General features: G+C 40.8%; 1 protein-coding gene across 5 annotated transcripts in view; it reads left to right on the top strand.

The window, feature by feature from the left end:
• The window catches only part of PIP5K1B (phosphatidylinositol-4-phosphate 5-kinase type 1 beta), a 121068-nt gene that overhangs the window by 45931 nt on the left and 60826 nt on the right, over nucleotides 1-14311 (top strand). For all 5 annotated transcript variants that reach the window (XM_030003492.1, XM_041120606.1, XM_030003494.2 and 2 more), the window contains exon 5: nucleotides 8242-8372. In XM_030003492.1, coding sequence (XP_029859352.1) covers nucleotides 8242-8372 — 131 coding nt within the window. The remainder of the gene's footprint in view (nucleotides 1-8241; nucleotides 8373-14311) is intronic.

Consider the following 14311-nt stretch of genomic DNA (forward strand, 5'->3'; position numbering starts at 1 on the left):
AGTTGATTTTTTGTTATCTGAATGTAAACTACCTTTACATACATTATATGTACCTGATTAACACCTTTCTTTTATGAAAATAGCAAATTCAAATTTTACAGAATTAGCCTGAAAGCAATTATCTGTAGCAAGAGCAATGTTAAAATACGGCTCTAGTACATCTGTGGGATCATGTGCAAACTTAATACCCGATTTGAAAGGATTTAAGTTCTCATTTATTTTGCTACTCTGAAAAAGGATTTCAGCTTGGATGATGTAGAGTGAGTGGAAGACCCATCTGTAGAGAACAGCAATTCATGAGACAGCACATTTGGTGCTAGAATATTTTATCGGTGATGCAGATATTCCACATACCTAACTGTTGCTGTTCTGTATTATATTCTGTTTTCATCCTGTAACTTGTTGTTATGCTTTATGACTCTGCGTATAATTTTTTATCTCTACAGGCCTTTTAGCAATGTCATATGACAAATACAGAGAAAATCTATAGTAACTTTTGACAAAAAGGGGAAAAGTTATGTTTCATCAGAATGAAGACAATTTAACCTTTTATATGCAGGGATAAAACTGTGGAGAGGCAGTAGACAGGACGAAGAATTAAATTTCATTTTGAATATGTTCGTATTGTGGACAGCAAGGCAGACTGACTAAAATAGAAAATGTGGGAATACTAAAGGTAGACTTACGTAAGCATTATGAGATACAGTGAAGGAATTTCGTAGCTTGAGGTAAAAATAACAAAGTCATTACAATAAATCCCTCTATTACTTGCTAATCTATTACTTGCATATAGAGCAATCTAAAGAGGTAGGGTGATCCCATTCATTGAATGTGGAACTGGTTCTAGCAGAGTCTGTCTGGGAGGCTTTTTGTCTCAACAGTTTAGAAATTGTGGGACTTCACTTGGAACATTTTATCCCCAGTACAGCTCTTCCTGAATTGCAGCTCTTTTCCCTTTGCTGATCTGTTCCCATTTAACAGGCAACTGGTGGTAGGTGGAAGAGACGTGTCCCTACCAGCTTTGAAATACTGGCACTCTGGTGCAGTAGTACACGGAACGGGCAATTTCTCAGTTTGCATGGCTGCAGGAGTTGTAGTTTACATTACACTTAATCACATGGTTTCATGCTTTTCCTTCTCTCACTATTTGCATAAGTTGCAGTTTAACCTGAATTTGTGTGAAAATCTTGATTTTCTCTCCTGAACTAACTTTTGTTGAAATCCTAGAGTGGGGAGAGACTGTACCTGATTCTGGTTGTGGATTGGAGAGAAATCCAGGGTTCCCACTAACAAGACAAGAGTGTGCTGACCATATGGCACAAAGCACTGAGCTAGCATAAACTCAGTGTCCATTGAGATGTGTTCAGGAGGTGATGACACATTAATTTTGAGGAGGTAGGCTTTTTGCTAGTTCAGACTTCACTTGTCCTCCTGCAGCCAGTAGAAAGACAAACATAAGCCCTATCCGATTTGTTTTATGTTGTGAGGGTGTGGTAATTTTTTTGTTCAGCTGGGTGGCTGATGTTAGTGCTTATGTGAATCAGGGAACTGATCCTGCTGAAAACTTGTAGTTGTACCAGCTCTTTTGTAACTGGTTGGCTGGACACAGAGAAACTGTTGCTGGCACAGTGGGAGGAGTACCAATGCATAAATTTGGGGGACTGGAGAAGAAAGAGCAGGTCTCTCCTTTTCAGCAGTAGCATTGGAAGTGAAGATTAGTGTAAGCCAGTAAGACCTTGACTGGTCTGAGAGAGATGAGGTTGTGTGCCTACGCCCATTCAAGTCTATGCTGTTGTATGCTGCCAAGGAGGACAGATCCTGGCCTGGCACGTTAGGATCCACAGTATCAGAGCCAATAAAAGGCAGTTTAGTCTGAAACTGGCAACATCTTTATGGGCTTCTGTCTTCATTTTCAGTACAAAAACCACCAAAGCACCTGTGCATTAGACAGTAATACCCTAATCAGCAAGGGGAGGATGGTAAAACTTTTGCTTTGTTGTTAACCTTTAGGTAGCAAAGGCAGTTGTCACGATGTGCACCATTTGCTACAAATCCAATTAGTTTCATAGTCTAAAATTCATCAGCTGAAGTTGTTTATCCTGCTGATTATTCTCATCCTTCCATTTCTTAGAGCTTCAGAAGGTGTTGATAATAGGTTAAATGATCCAAGAGTCACTGTACAGTCACTGTATACTGTACAGCTGTACAGTTACAGCTGATACATGGACTCAGAGCACGTTCTGAACCCCTGCATGAGGCTAATAGGAAGAAAAATTTATTTCAGTCTCTAAAAGAGAGAATGTGTGGCACAGAAGGTTGCTGAATTTTTTTGCTTGCTCTACAGCACGAGAATATTCAAGAAGAATTGAAAGAAATAAGGGGCTTAGGTTTGAAACTAGATTTTGCTGCCTTCACGGGCATTAAAAGAGGTGCATGAGTAAGGAAAAATGCGTTAGAGAGTTCTGTTTTTCCATTTGCATTTGTAGATTCCAATAAATATGTTTTTGTAGTAATAAAATGGTTGAATCAAGAACATTTCCCCTAAGGCTTGAGGAGCAGCTTTTTTATCTCTTCCTTGGATTCCATTCTTAATCACTAAATAGTAATAAAGAAATAAGATCAAGACAAGTGTTTGTATTGAGACAAATTCCAAGGTTTGTTTTGTTTTCATTTTAAGCTTGGCAAAAACTAGTCATTTACTAAGGGGATATTGGGTGACCAGCCTTTGTTGGGGTTAACTTGTAAGAGTGATTCACAGACAATTGACTTTGGGCCAGCAATTGCCTTCAGCATGCTGTAACTACTATCAATTTGTTTGAAAACGGTTATTAAAGTATCCTGAGTGATTTCATAACATTGCTTTTCTGTTAACCCCATGGGTGATTACTAATGGTACTCTTGAATAGGAGTGAAAATTAACAAGAAGGTAACCTTGTAGGTAAGGTCTGCACCATACTAGTAGAAGGTCTTACATTCTGCCCCCCAGAGACTGTACGTCTTCTTTTGAATTTGCAGAAATCCTACAGAAATTGTTTATGAGCTTGAAACATGATCCAGAGTTCTCCTCCTGAAATCACATTGCCAGGTTACCTGCCTTTTTTTTTTTTTTTTTTTTGTGTGTGTGTGTGGTTTTTGTTTTGGTTTGGTTTTTGAATGGTTTATCCTCCCTTATTAATAAAACACAGTACTGTGCTATCTGCTACTCTTTCAGATGTAGTCCCTTGCTGTGGCAGTGAACAAGATGGGCATGAAGCAGTGTATGTGTATTGGTTTGATCAAAGTTACATAACTACTTCTTTTGTTGGGCATTAATCATTCATGAATAGAGGCCTTTCAGGGAAAGAAAAATGTGAATCTTCTTATGACACAAGGCCAAAGCTTTTTAACAGTCAAAGTGGCAGTCTAAGAATGGTGGTGGTGTTTGTTCCCACCAAATTGCCTGTTCTAAGCTGTTACTCAAGTGCAAGTTCTACTTCATGTGCAGTCTTAATTATTTAGGAGCTACACATCTGTCTTTTCTTTTCTAAGAATAAACAGTCACTCTAGCATATGCTGTTCGGAGAACTATAACAAGAGTAGTTCTGTGTACTTGAACCCCTTCTTATGTAATTCCCAGTCCTGAAATGTTTTTGTTCAAGTGCTGAAGTAGTTCTGACTGTGAAACTTCTGGTGTTCTTTGCTTCCACTGATAGTCCCTTGCTTGTTTGGTGGGTTGGAGGTAAAACCTGAAAACAGGAACCAAAATGGTATCTTCAAACTGGTGAATATACACCATGTCAAGGGAAGATACTCCCTTCCTGATAGCCTTCTTTTCCTTCCCAATGGTTTTCTTTATTTACTCCTTCCTTCTTTCCTTAAGAATTCCTTTCTTGACTAATTTCTTATTTTGACTGAGTTCTGCCATTTTTTTTATCCATCCAACAGGATTGTCTAGTCAGCATGAGAAAGTTTCAGATATGGTCTCAATTTACGTATATACAGTATCTATGACTATTTGTCACTGTCCTTTTGAATGCTTCTCTCCCTTGCAAGTCCTGTTTGTTGAATTTAAGTCATTTCACTCTATGTATAGATCTTTATATAGAGATTTTTCTTTCATTTCTCTCTGGATTCCCTGGAGTTAATGCACCTCTTGCATTGACTGTTAAGCAGAACTTAATAAATACATTTGTATCCAGAATCTGCATTTAAACCATTAGCCTGCATTGTGTTGCCTTGGCATGTACCTACAATTGCCTGGAATTTGTAACTGTTTTTCCCAGAACATAAGGCATGCTGTTTCAAACTCGTGAAGCAGTTTGAATGCAGTTAGATCTTAGAGTTAGATTGGAAGTGTCTTAAGAGGTTCATGATGGATAGCTATAGGCTGTTTTGTAAAGACAAGCAGGGAAGAAGAGGTGGAGGAGTCACGCTTTATGTTAAGGAGAACCTTGAATATATAGAAGTCAACTATGGCGATTGTGGAAGCCCGATCGTATGCCTCTGGGTCAAGATGAAGAGGGGTCATCTCCACGCAGGATCTTACAGTAGGCATCTGCTACCAACCTCCAAACCAAGACAGTAAGGCCAACGAAGCAATATTTGGGTCACTTAAGCAAGCTTTGGGTCAGCAGAGCCTGGTTCTTATGGTGACTTCAATTACCCAGACTTTTGTTAGAACAATACAGCAGCTCAAATGTCATCCATCAAGTTCCTGGAATGTGTAGAGGACTGCTTCCTCATACAAATCTTAGATGTGTGTCGTGGTTTAAGCCCAGCTGGCAACAAAACACCACTAGGCCGCTCACTTGCTCCTCCCCCCCGGTGGGTTGGGGAAGAGAAAATATAACAAAAAGCTCGTGGGTCAAGACAAGGACAGGGAGGGATCAGTCACCAATTATGGTCATGGGCAAAAGACAGGCTCAACTTGGGGAAAAACCAAAATCAATTTAATTTACTACCAATCAAATCAAAACAGGATAATGGGAATTAAAACCAAGTCTTAAAACACCTTCCCCCACCCCTCCCTCCTTTCTGTCTCCACTCCCAATTTTCTTTACCTCCTCCCCTGCCCCGCAGCACAGGGGGACAGGGAATGGGGGTTGCAGTCAGTTCATCACACCTTGTCTCTGCCGCTCCTTCCTCCTCAGGGGGAGGACTCCTCACTCTTCTGTTCCAGTGTGGGGTCCCTCCCACAGGAGACAGTCCTCCATGAACTTCTCTGGCGTGGGTCCTTCCTATGGGCTGCAGTCCTTCAAGAGCTGCTCCAGTGTGGGTCCTTTCCATGGGCTGCAGTCCTTCAGGCACAGACTGCTCCAGTGCGGGCTTTCCCATGGAGTCATGGCCATCTTTGTGGGCATCCACCTGCTCTGGTGTGGGGTCCTCCATGGGCTGCAGGTGGGCATCTGCTCCCCCGCTCCCCTCCACGGGCTGGGGGGGGGACAGCCTGCCATCTCACCACGGGCTGCAGGGGCATCCCCTCCTCTGGCGCTCCTCCTCCGCCTCCTTTTTCACTGACCTCATTGTCTGTGTCCTCTCACATCCCACTCCCCTCTCTGCTGCAGGTTTCCCATTCTTAAGTATGTTATCCCAGAGGCGCTACCACCGTCGCTGGTGGGCTCAGCCTTGGCCAGAGTTGGGTCAGTCTTGGAGCTGGGCAAGCTTCTAGCATCTTCTCACAGCAGCCATCCCTGTAGCTCCTCCCTCGCTACCAAAACCCTGCCACACAAACCAAAAACAATGTGCCAACAAGGAATGAGGCAGTGCTGGACTTGCTACTCACAAACCAAGAAAACCTGCTTTGTAATATCTCAGTTACTAATAGCCTTGGCTGCAGTGATCACAATATTGTGGGGTTTGGGTTAGTGCTAAGACAAAGGTTTTAGATTTTAGAAGAGCAAACTTCAGCTAGCTCAGAGGTCGATTGGGAGGGATTCCATGGGAAGCTTCCATGGAGGATAAAGGAGCTAGCGAGTACTGGAAGGTTTTCAAGAACACTCTCCTGGAAGCACAAAACCAGTCATGCCCTTTAAAGGTAAGGGAAGTGGGCAGAGCAAGAGACCCCTTTGGCTTAACTGTGAGCTTCTGAGTCTGCTCAAAACCAAAAAGAGGAGCGTACCAGACATGGAAAAGTGGACAAATACCTGTTGAGAGCTACAAGGGCATTGCCAGGGTGTGCAGAGATGCAGTTAGAAAAGCAAGAGCTGAGCTCAAATTGTAATTGGCCAGAGATATCAAAAACTACAAGAAGGGATTTTTCACGTACATAAACAAGCAGAAACAGAAGGAAAATATTGGCCCACTGTTGAACAGGAGGGGTGAACTGGTCACCAACAATGCTGAAAAGGCAGAGGCACTCAACACTTCCTTCATCTCTGTCTTTATCAGCACTGTTGGGTCCCAGGCCTTGGGAGCAAAAATCCAGGTTGATGCAAACACAGACCCACTATCAGTGAAGGAAGAGTTGGTATGCAAACTATTACAGGAGCTTGACCCCTACAAATCGATGGACTCTGACAATATCCACTCAAGGGTGTTAAGAGAGCTGGCTGATATTGTTGCAAGGCCGCTCCCCATAATCTTTAAGAAGTGGTGGAGATGAGGGGAGACCCCAGTATGCTGGAAGAAGGCTAATGTCACCCCCATCTACAAGGAGGTCTTAAAGAAGGATCCAGGAAATTATAGGCACATCAGTCTTATTTCAGTCCCTGGGAAAGTTATAGAACGAATCCTCCTGGGGCCTATCACAAGTCAAATGAAGCATGGGATTGGGAAAAGCCAGTATGGATTCACCAAGGGCAAATCATGCTTGACAAACCTGATGTCCTTCTATGACAGAGTAACCTGCTCAGATGATGTGGGGCAAGCATTGTCTACCTGGATTTATCCAAGGCTTTCAATATGGTTTCCCAGAGCCTCCTCCTAGAGAAACCAATGAGTTACAGTCTAGACAAGTGGTCTGTGTGGTGGATGGGGAACTGCCTGACAGACCACTCTCTGACGGTGGTGGATAATAGCTCCTTTTCAAACTGGCATCCTGTCACAAGTGGGATCGATATTGGGCCCAATGCTGTTTAATATCTTTCTAAGGGATCTGGATGATGGGATCAAGTATACCCTGATGAAGTTTGCCAATGATACCAAACTGAGTGGGGAAGTGGACACTTGGAAGGGAGAGCCACCCTGCAGGAAGACCTGGATAGGCTGGAAGAGTGGGCTAACAAGAACCTTATGATGTTCAACAAAGACAAATGTAAGGTCTGGGAAAACATAATCCAGGAGTGCAGCACAGGCTGGGATCTACCCATCTGGGGAGCAGCTCTGTGGAAAGGGACCTGAGGCTCCTGGTGGACAAGCAGCTCAGTATGAGTGAACAGTGTGCTGCTGCAGCAAACAGGATGCTGGCTGTATCAACAAGGGCATCACCAGCAGAGATAAAGAAGTCATTATCCCACTCTACCCAGTGCTTGTCAAGCCACATCTGGAATACTGTGTTCAGTTTTGGTCCCTGCTTATACAAAAAAGATAAGGACAGGCTGGAGAGGGTCCAGAGAAGGGCCACAAAAGATGATCAAAGGACTGGGAAGCCTGCAATATGAGGAAAGGCTGAGAAATCTGGGTTTGTTCTGCCTTGAGAAAAGAAGGCTTGGGGAGACCTTATCACCGTGTTCCAGTATTTAAAGGTTGGCTACAAAGAAGACGGAGACTCCCTTTCTACAAGGAGTCACACAGAAAAGACAAGGTGTAACGGGTACAAGTTAATCCTGGGGAGATTCTGGTTGGACACAAGAGGAAAATTTTTCACAATGAGAACAATCAGCTCTTGAAATAATCTCCCCAGGGCAGTGGTGGATTCCCCAACATTGGACACTTTTAAGATTTGGCTGGACAGGCTGCTGGGCCATCTTGTCTAGACCCTGCTTTTGCCATGAAAGGTTGCACCAAATGATCTTTGAGGTCCCTTCCAACCTGGTATTCTATGATTCTATGATTAGTTAGAACCCAATGTCTAAATGATTTGGGCAATTTGAAAAGTCTCAGTCTGTACAACCAGAGCATTGATTTTTGTAGCTTTTGCTACAACATAGCGTTTCTTTTAAATCTTTTGATTGAAAATCGGTCATCTCTCTGTGGTCTAGGGGGTAAAGAGGACTTGGCGGTGTTATTACGAAAATGATTAAGAATTTAGCATATAACGTTACTGATAAAGAACAGAAATCTGTTTTTAGGAGACTCATGCTTGAATTCTTACTTTCTATGCAGACTACATCCTCGGCTATTAAAGGTGCTATCCAGCTGGGAATAGGATACACAGTAGGAAACCTTACATCAAAACCGGACAGGGATGTTCTTATGCAAGACTTCTATGTCGTGGAAAGTGTCTTCCTACCGAGGTAAGGACAAGCCTATTCAATGTATTTTCAATAGGATTTCATAATGAAACTCTTAACTAGGTATTTCAAACAAGGTTTGTTTTCTAGTTTTAACAAAATGGGGTTAGAGTAAGTTTAATTTATGAGAGCTTGAAAATTATCCTGTCTTCATGTTGTCATTGAAAATGAAGGTAGGGAGAAAAATGGGAAGATCTTCAACTGAAGATTTGAGACTTGTCACTTCTAGAGAAGGAAAGTAATTGTGATACTTTCAATTAAAGGAGCTGTTGATTACAGCTGGAAGTGCTTTGTGGATCTATATGCAATTAAGTATTATGTCCAGCATTCACATGTTTGTTTAGTTTCTAAAAACTGAGAATAATATTTGCCATTTTGTTGAAGTGTTGTCAAAATTATGAAAATTCAAGTCCTGCAGTGTTAAGAATAATGAGAGAATTTACACTATACTATAAAATTCTAGCCAGGACTTCAGCCTGTGATGAAGCTTAGCTCTTACAAGCTGGCTGCAGGTTGTGCACCATTACCACTTTGCATTTTGGCTACCTCAGCTTGTATCGCTGCCAAGTTGATGGTATAGAATTTGTAATAATATAGTTACGCTAATGAGAGAAATCAAGGTCATATTCATTTGGGGGGTTCAGAAGCTGAAGTACAGTGCCATGTAACTTTTCCAAGTTACATTTGCTAGGAATGGATGAAGAAGGTTTAGGAAAAATATATGTCAAAACCAGGATGACTTGCTCTGTTCGGTGTTGTCTGGGTTCTTAGAAGTGCTAAGTACCAGTAGTGCCCATCATTTCTGTAAGGGCATGCTATGATTGCAGTATTCCCTGAATTTGGGAATGCTGTCTTTGAGTTTTTTGAAAGTTTTGTTCATGTACAGTTTGAATACTACTTCATAAACTCTTTCTAATAATTTACAACCCTTAAAAATTACTGACGTCACTAAAACAAAGATAAAGTGACAATGTACAAAATAATTGCAGGCACTTTAAAGTTGATCTCTCTTTATGTAAATTTGCTTCATTCAACTCCTGTTTTCCTCTGAACTGAGAAATCCTTTAAGAAGAAAAAGATCTGTTTCTTATGTGAAATGAAGCTTTTACATTACGTTGTTCAGTTCCTAGTAATTGAGGGTATTTAGATCCTTGTTCTGGTGTTAACTATAAGGTTTGTGCAAGTTCTGTAGTCTTTCTCTCGTAGATGAGGTAAATACAGAGAAGTTAACTATGTGCATGTGGTTTCATACACTCTAATCACAAAATTTTGCTTGTTTAAAAAAATCCAAATTACAGCTGAGAAATTTGCATATTATGTAAAAGTTTTTATTGGTCTGAAAAATGGAGTGAGAGGGAGTGAGCCATCATATATGTGAAGTGTGTGACTGTGACAGCAATGCAGGTTTCTGTAGTCTGGCTGCGATGCCAGATTTGTTGTTCATGGAAATTAAATGAAACATACATGCTAAAACTGTTTTATTACATAGCACAGTTTTGGGAAAAAATCTAATCTTTATCTTTTTTAACATAGTTTTAAAGGAAAAAGTAAAATAAAATGGTTTGTAGTGGATAGCATTGCATATGTTTTCTCTCCTGTGAAACTTCCATGTACACTCAGAAATGAGACTTCCCTGTTTTGTGTTGGTTTAAAGGGAGGGCTGGGAGAGATCCCTTCTGGCTTAGAAAGAAAACAAAGGCAGAAGGAATAGCCTGTTTGCGCTGACAATATTTATTGTAGAAGCTTTAATAGCACCTTTCCGGACAGCTTCCTATAAATAAATAAATAAATAATATGAAGAAAATTAGACAAAAGTAATGGCCAGAGCAGCATAGCTTTTTTTTTGCATTGCTATCTAGTAAGCAGGAGTATATAACAGTGAGTCATCCTGACTGCAGCAAAGAGCCTCTCTATAAAGAGCACTTGCTGATAGCATTCTCTGTGAAACTAAAAATTGGCTATCCATAGCAATCTCTTAAAACCATGACACCTGATTTTTTTTGGTCAGAGTTTAGCCCAGATTCATTCAAGTGTTTATTTCAGGAAGTGACTTTGAGTGAAGTACAGGCATCTGTGTAGAGTGGGTGGATTTGAATTGGTAAGGTGCTTGCTTTCATTTGTACATTGTAGTGGCGAACGGGGGTGTAAAAATGCCTTTGTCACTTTCTGCTTCACATTGTGGCACCCCCTTCGTCCCTTTCTCTTCAGCCTGCCCAGGAGTTTATAACGTGTTGCATATGGGAACTAAGTGAGCTATTACTAGGGGCTGCTATAAAGGAGTTAACTGAGAACCACTGTCCAGATTGAGTTTAAATGGCACTATGCAAATGTGCTCCTTGGACTGAGAAACAAATGCAGTCTGCAGTGACCCAGTTGATTCTGAAGATACAGTGTCTGAAGTCTCCGCCCAGCTCCCTGAATAGGGTGAAACCACGGGGGGAACTACGCCAAGTAACTTCTCTACTGGCTTTTAAATGCTGCTTTGGAAATCTAGCAAGAGAGTTGCTTGCCTGGTGCTGGTAGTGCTGCAGCAGTGGCTGGAGAGTTCAGTGGGAAGGTTGTGCATCCTGCCTGTGCTCTGTGCTCTGTCCTATGACTCAGCTGTGTGAGGCATATTCTCCCCTTCCTGCATTCTGCTCTGTGCCCCTGACTTACTTGGTTGGAACCAGTTCATTTCTTGGTGGCACATTTTGTCTCCAAATCAGTCATTTGTGCAATGTGGCTACAGCAATGTTTTGACAGGTGTTTGATTCAAGTGTGGAGCTGGCTCCAAGTAATGTGGCCATGGTTAGAAAGGCTCCTTGCCGAGCTAATAAGCCTAGCTGTCTCAGGCAGTGGTGGCTCGAGCTGGTCACTGGGCCATGGGGCCATGCAGGTGCCTGTGAGATGGCAATGTGTGCAGCCTGCTAAGCTCTTCCAGCAGACGTACTAAGTAGGCAAATTTTCTATGGTGATGCTTGACAAGCCGAACAGAAGCTGCTCCATTCTGTCAGCCAACTTTGGCTAGTCAGTCATATGCAGCTTCAGAAATGCAGAGCATTTGGAGCAAGGCAATATGTTTCAGGCTCCATCGCCTTTTGTTTTCTTAGATGGAGGCTGCTGCTAAGCACAGCTTTGAGTCTGACCTTTTTACATCAAGCTGTTAATCAGTCTTATGCACTTCCCCTGCTAATACGCTTAATTTTCAGGGTCTAGACCCTGCATATTGAGAACATTTGCTATGGTTTCTAATTTAACTAGTAAGTCTGTTATATGCTGTATATACCCTGCCCCTACAGTCATCTGTACAGTGAACTGGTTCAATTACAAATTGCTTTCTTGTGATGCTAATGAAAGATTATTCAGTGCTTTCTCCTATTTAATGTCAAAAGCTTAATATTGTATTATGATAGCATTTGGATGACATCCCAAATAAGTAGTCAAAAGTACTAAGAAAAGTAAAACCTTTGACATATTTTAACCAGTCTGGGCTTTATCCTACATCTGAAACTGAAGTGTACTGTTTTCTGGTATGTTTTTGAGGACTGATTTAGAAAAATGAGGAAAACTGACACTTGCCCTTGGAAAAATCCTCGTACCAAACCTGTATCATAGGTTACCTGATGGGCTAAGTAGTGTCTTTGTAATTAAAGAAGTTAGTAAAGAATGTTCTGCAGGTTCGGTGTGAATAGTACTCAAATGTTCACACTAACGCTTAGTTGGTGTGTAACTTATGGCCCTGTATTTGTTTCCAGTTGGGCAGTTTCACAAGACAGATAAGAAAGTGGCCTGAAGCCTTTGATAAAGCGCTGCTGCTCGTCTTTGGTGCTTTGGTTGCAGAAGTACACCGGATGACACAAGTTCTGACACACTTTTTATGGTTTGTGAGTAGAGTGATAGCACAGATAGGAGGAAGTCATTTATGTTTGCAAAACAAATAGTATTCAAAATGGAGATACTGTGGCAACAAAAGCAAAAACATGTTCATTATGAATTACTGGTCTTAGCTACTTCTGTTACTGTCAATTCATGGTAAACCTGTGATAACCTGGATACTTGTGTGGTAATGTAGAAATATTTAAACCATTTTTAAAGTACTCTGTGATCCCTTGGTTTAATGGCATATCCAGTTGGTTCTGAAATAGTCATATCATCATCATCATCATCATCATCAAAAATGTCTGTGTATTCAGCTGTTACATAGATATGATTGGCTTGACTTGTTTTGAAGATATTTACTTTTCACAGTTGTATTTCAAAGCTGCCTTGCAGAGGACTGCTTAGGATAGCATATAGTAACCGAAAGTATAGGACAACATACCGTGAAAAACAAGGATATTACCACTGGACTTTATCCCACAATATGAAAAAAACAAACATGCACCTATTTGTACAGGTAGCCATAATAGCTACTTCCATCATGTGGGAAACAGTTGCTTTCCTAAAATGATATATAGGAAATGAATACACCAAAGCACTACCTGATCTGTCAGTATGTATTTATTGGGTATGGTTTGTAGAGTTTAAACACATTTTGATGTATTGTAAAAGAGCAGCTTTATCCAAGAACAGTGAAACTGAGATTGGATACTCTTAGTTTTTTATATTTGGAGCATTTAATTTTAGATGTTTTATTTTGATTTTAAGATTTAAAAAAGAGTTGCTTTCACATGAGAGAACTGAGGTGTTCCTCCTCTTCACTGTTTTTACAGTAACATACAAGAAGGTTATACATGGGCCCACAACTACAGCGTGACTATTTCTTTTGTTGACAGCTACATCAGAGCCTATTGACATTGCTCTGTGATGAAAGCTTGCTATGAAGAGATGCAGCTAGCCTTCTCTGCCCCTTCAGATAGGTGTGCTATCTCCTGAATACATCCTACCAGGGTGAGGCCATAGTAAAGAAAAGCTGCCGAGAAACATTTCTGGGTGTCTGGTTCAGCAAAGTTTTCACAAGCCATGGTGTTAGCCATTAAAAGTATAATTAGTTTTAGTTCATTTTTAGTTTGATACTGCACAACCTACACTTAAATCAGCCTTCAGCATTTACTAAGAGACAGGTTAAGATGCACATACTGTCATTTCTAGGTGTGCTTGATTTAAAAAAAAAAATCTAAAATTCAGGTATTAAAGCAAACTTGCATAGTAAGCTTAATCTCTCTTTTTTTTATTCTACCTACCAATCTTTTGCTTTTGTGTGGTCTTACAGCTAAGGTTATTAAAATACCTCATAAGTTACAATTGCTTCCTAATCTTTCCAAAGCCTATATTGTTTGTCATAGCTTGTATACAGAGACTTGAATTCTTCAAGATTGCCAGAATCAAAGCTGGTATTAAAAGCCTTTATTTTTCCTTTTCTTTTTTTTCTGGTAGACCTGCACCCTCAACTATCTGAGAGGAAAATTATATGATTACCTTCTTTTTTTTATAGAGTACACTTCTGTTACATCCAAAGCTCCATTTTGCAGATTGAGTTTTTTGTCAACAGATCACAGGTATTTTTCTTGTTCAACTTCAAAGACATAATCATCCCCATGAAACTCCCTAGCCTGGTTAAAAATTGTTATACTTAGTGCTTTGTGCACATACTTTAATCCAGCCAGAGTGAAATGCACTTGTAAAAAGCACCAAGAAAATGTGGGGAGAAACTATGAAATACATTCTCTCAAGAGCTAATAGAGTGGAAGGTGAATAATTTCATGTCTAAATAGGGTAAAGATGTATTTACGTCAAGCATTCTGTACAGTGGAAACTGTCCTTTTCAGGTAAGAGCAAAGACATACTCAGCCACAAGGAATTTGAAGGTTTTCCATTACTGTAGGAATTTACTGGAAGTGAGGACCGTCTTTCCGTTAAAAGTAGCAAAAAGAAAACCTTACAAACTTTCTTCCAGAGGGGTAACCAAAAAATCTTAAATTTGTGTCAAGCTTGCTGCTTGCATCACAGAGGAGCTTACTGTT

The sequence above is a fragment of the Aquila chrysaetos genome, chromosome Z (assembly GCF_900496995.4).
Source record: "Aquila chrysaetos chrysaetos chromosome Z, bAquChr1.4, whole genome shotgun sequence".
Lineage (NCBI taxonomy): Eukaryota > Metazoa > Chordata > Aves > Accipitriformes > Accipitridae > Aquila > Aquila chrysaetos.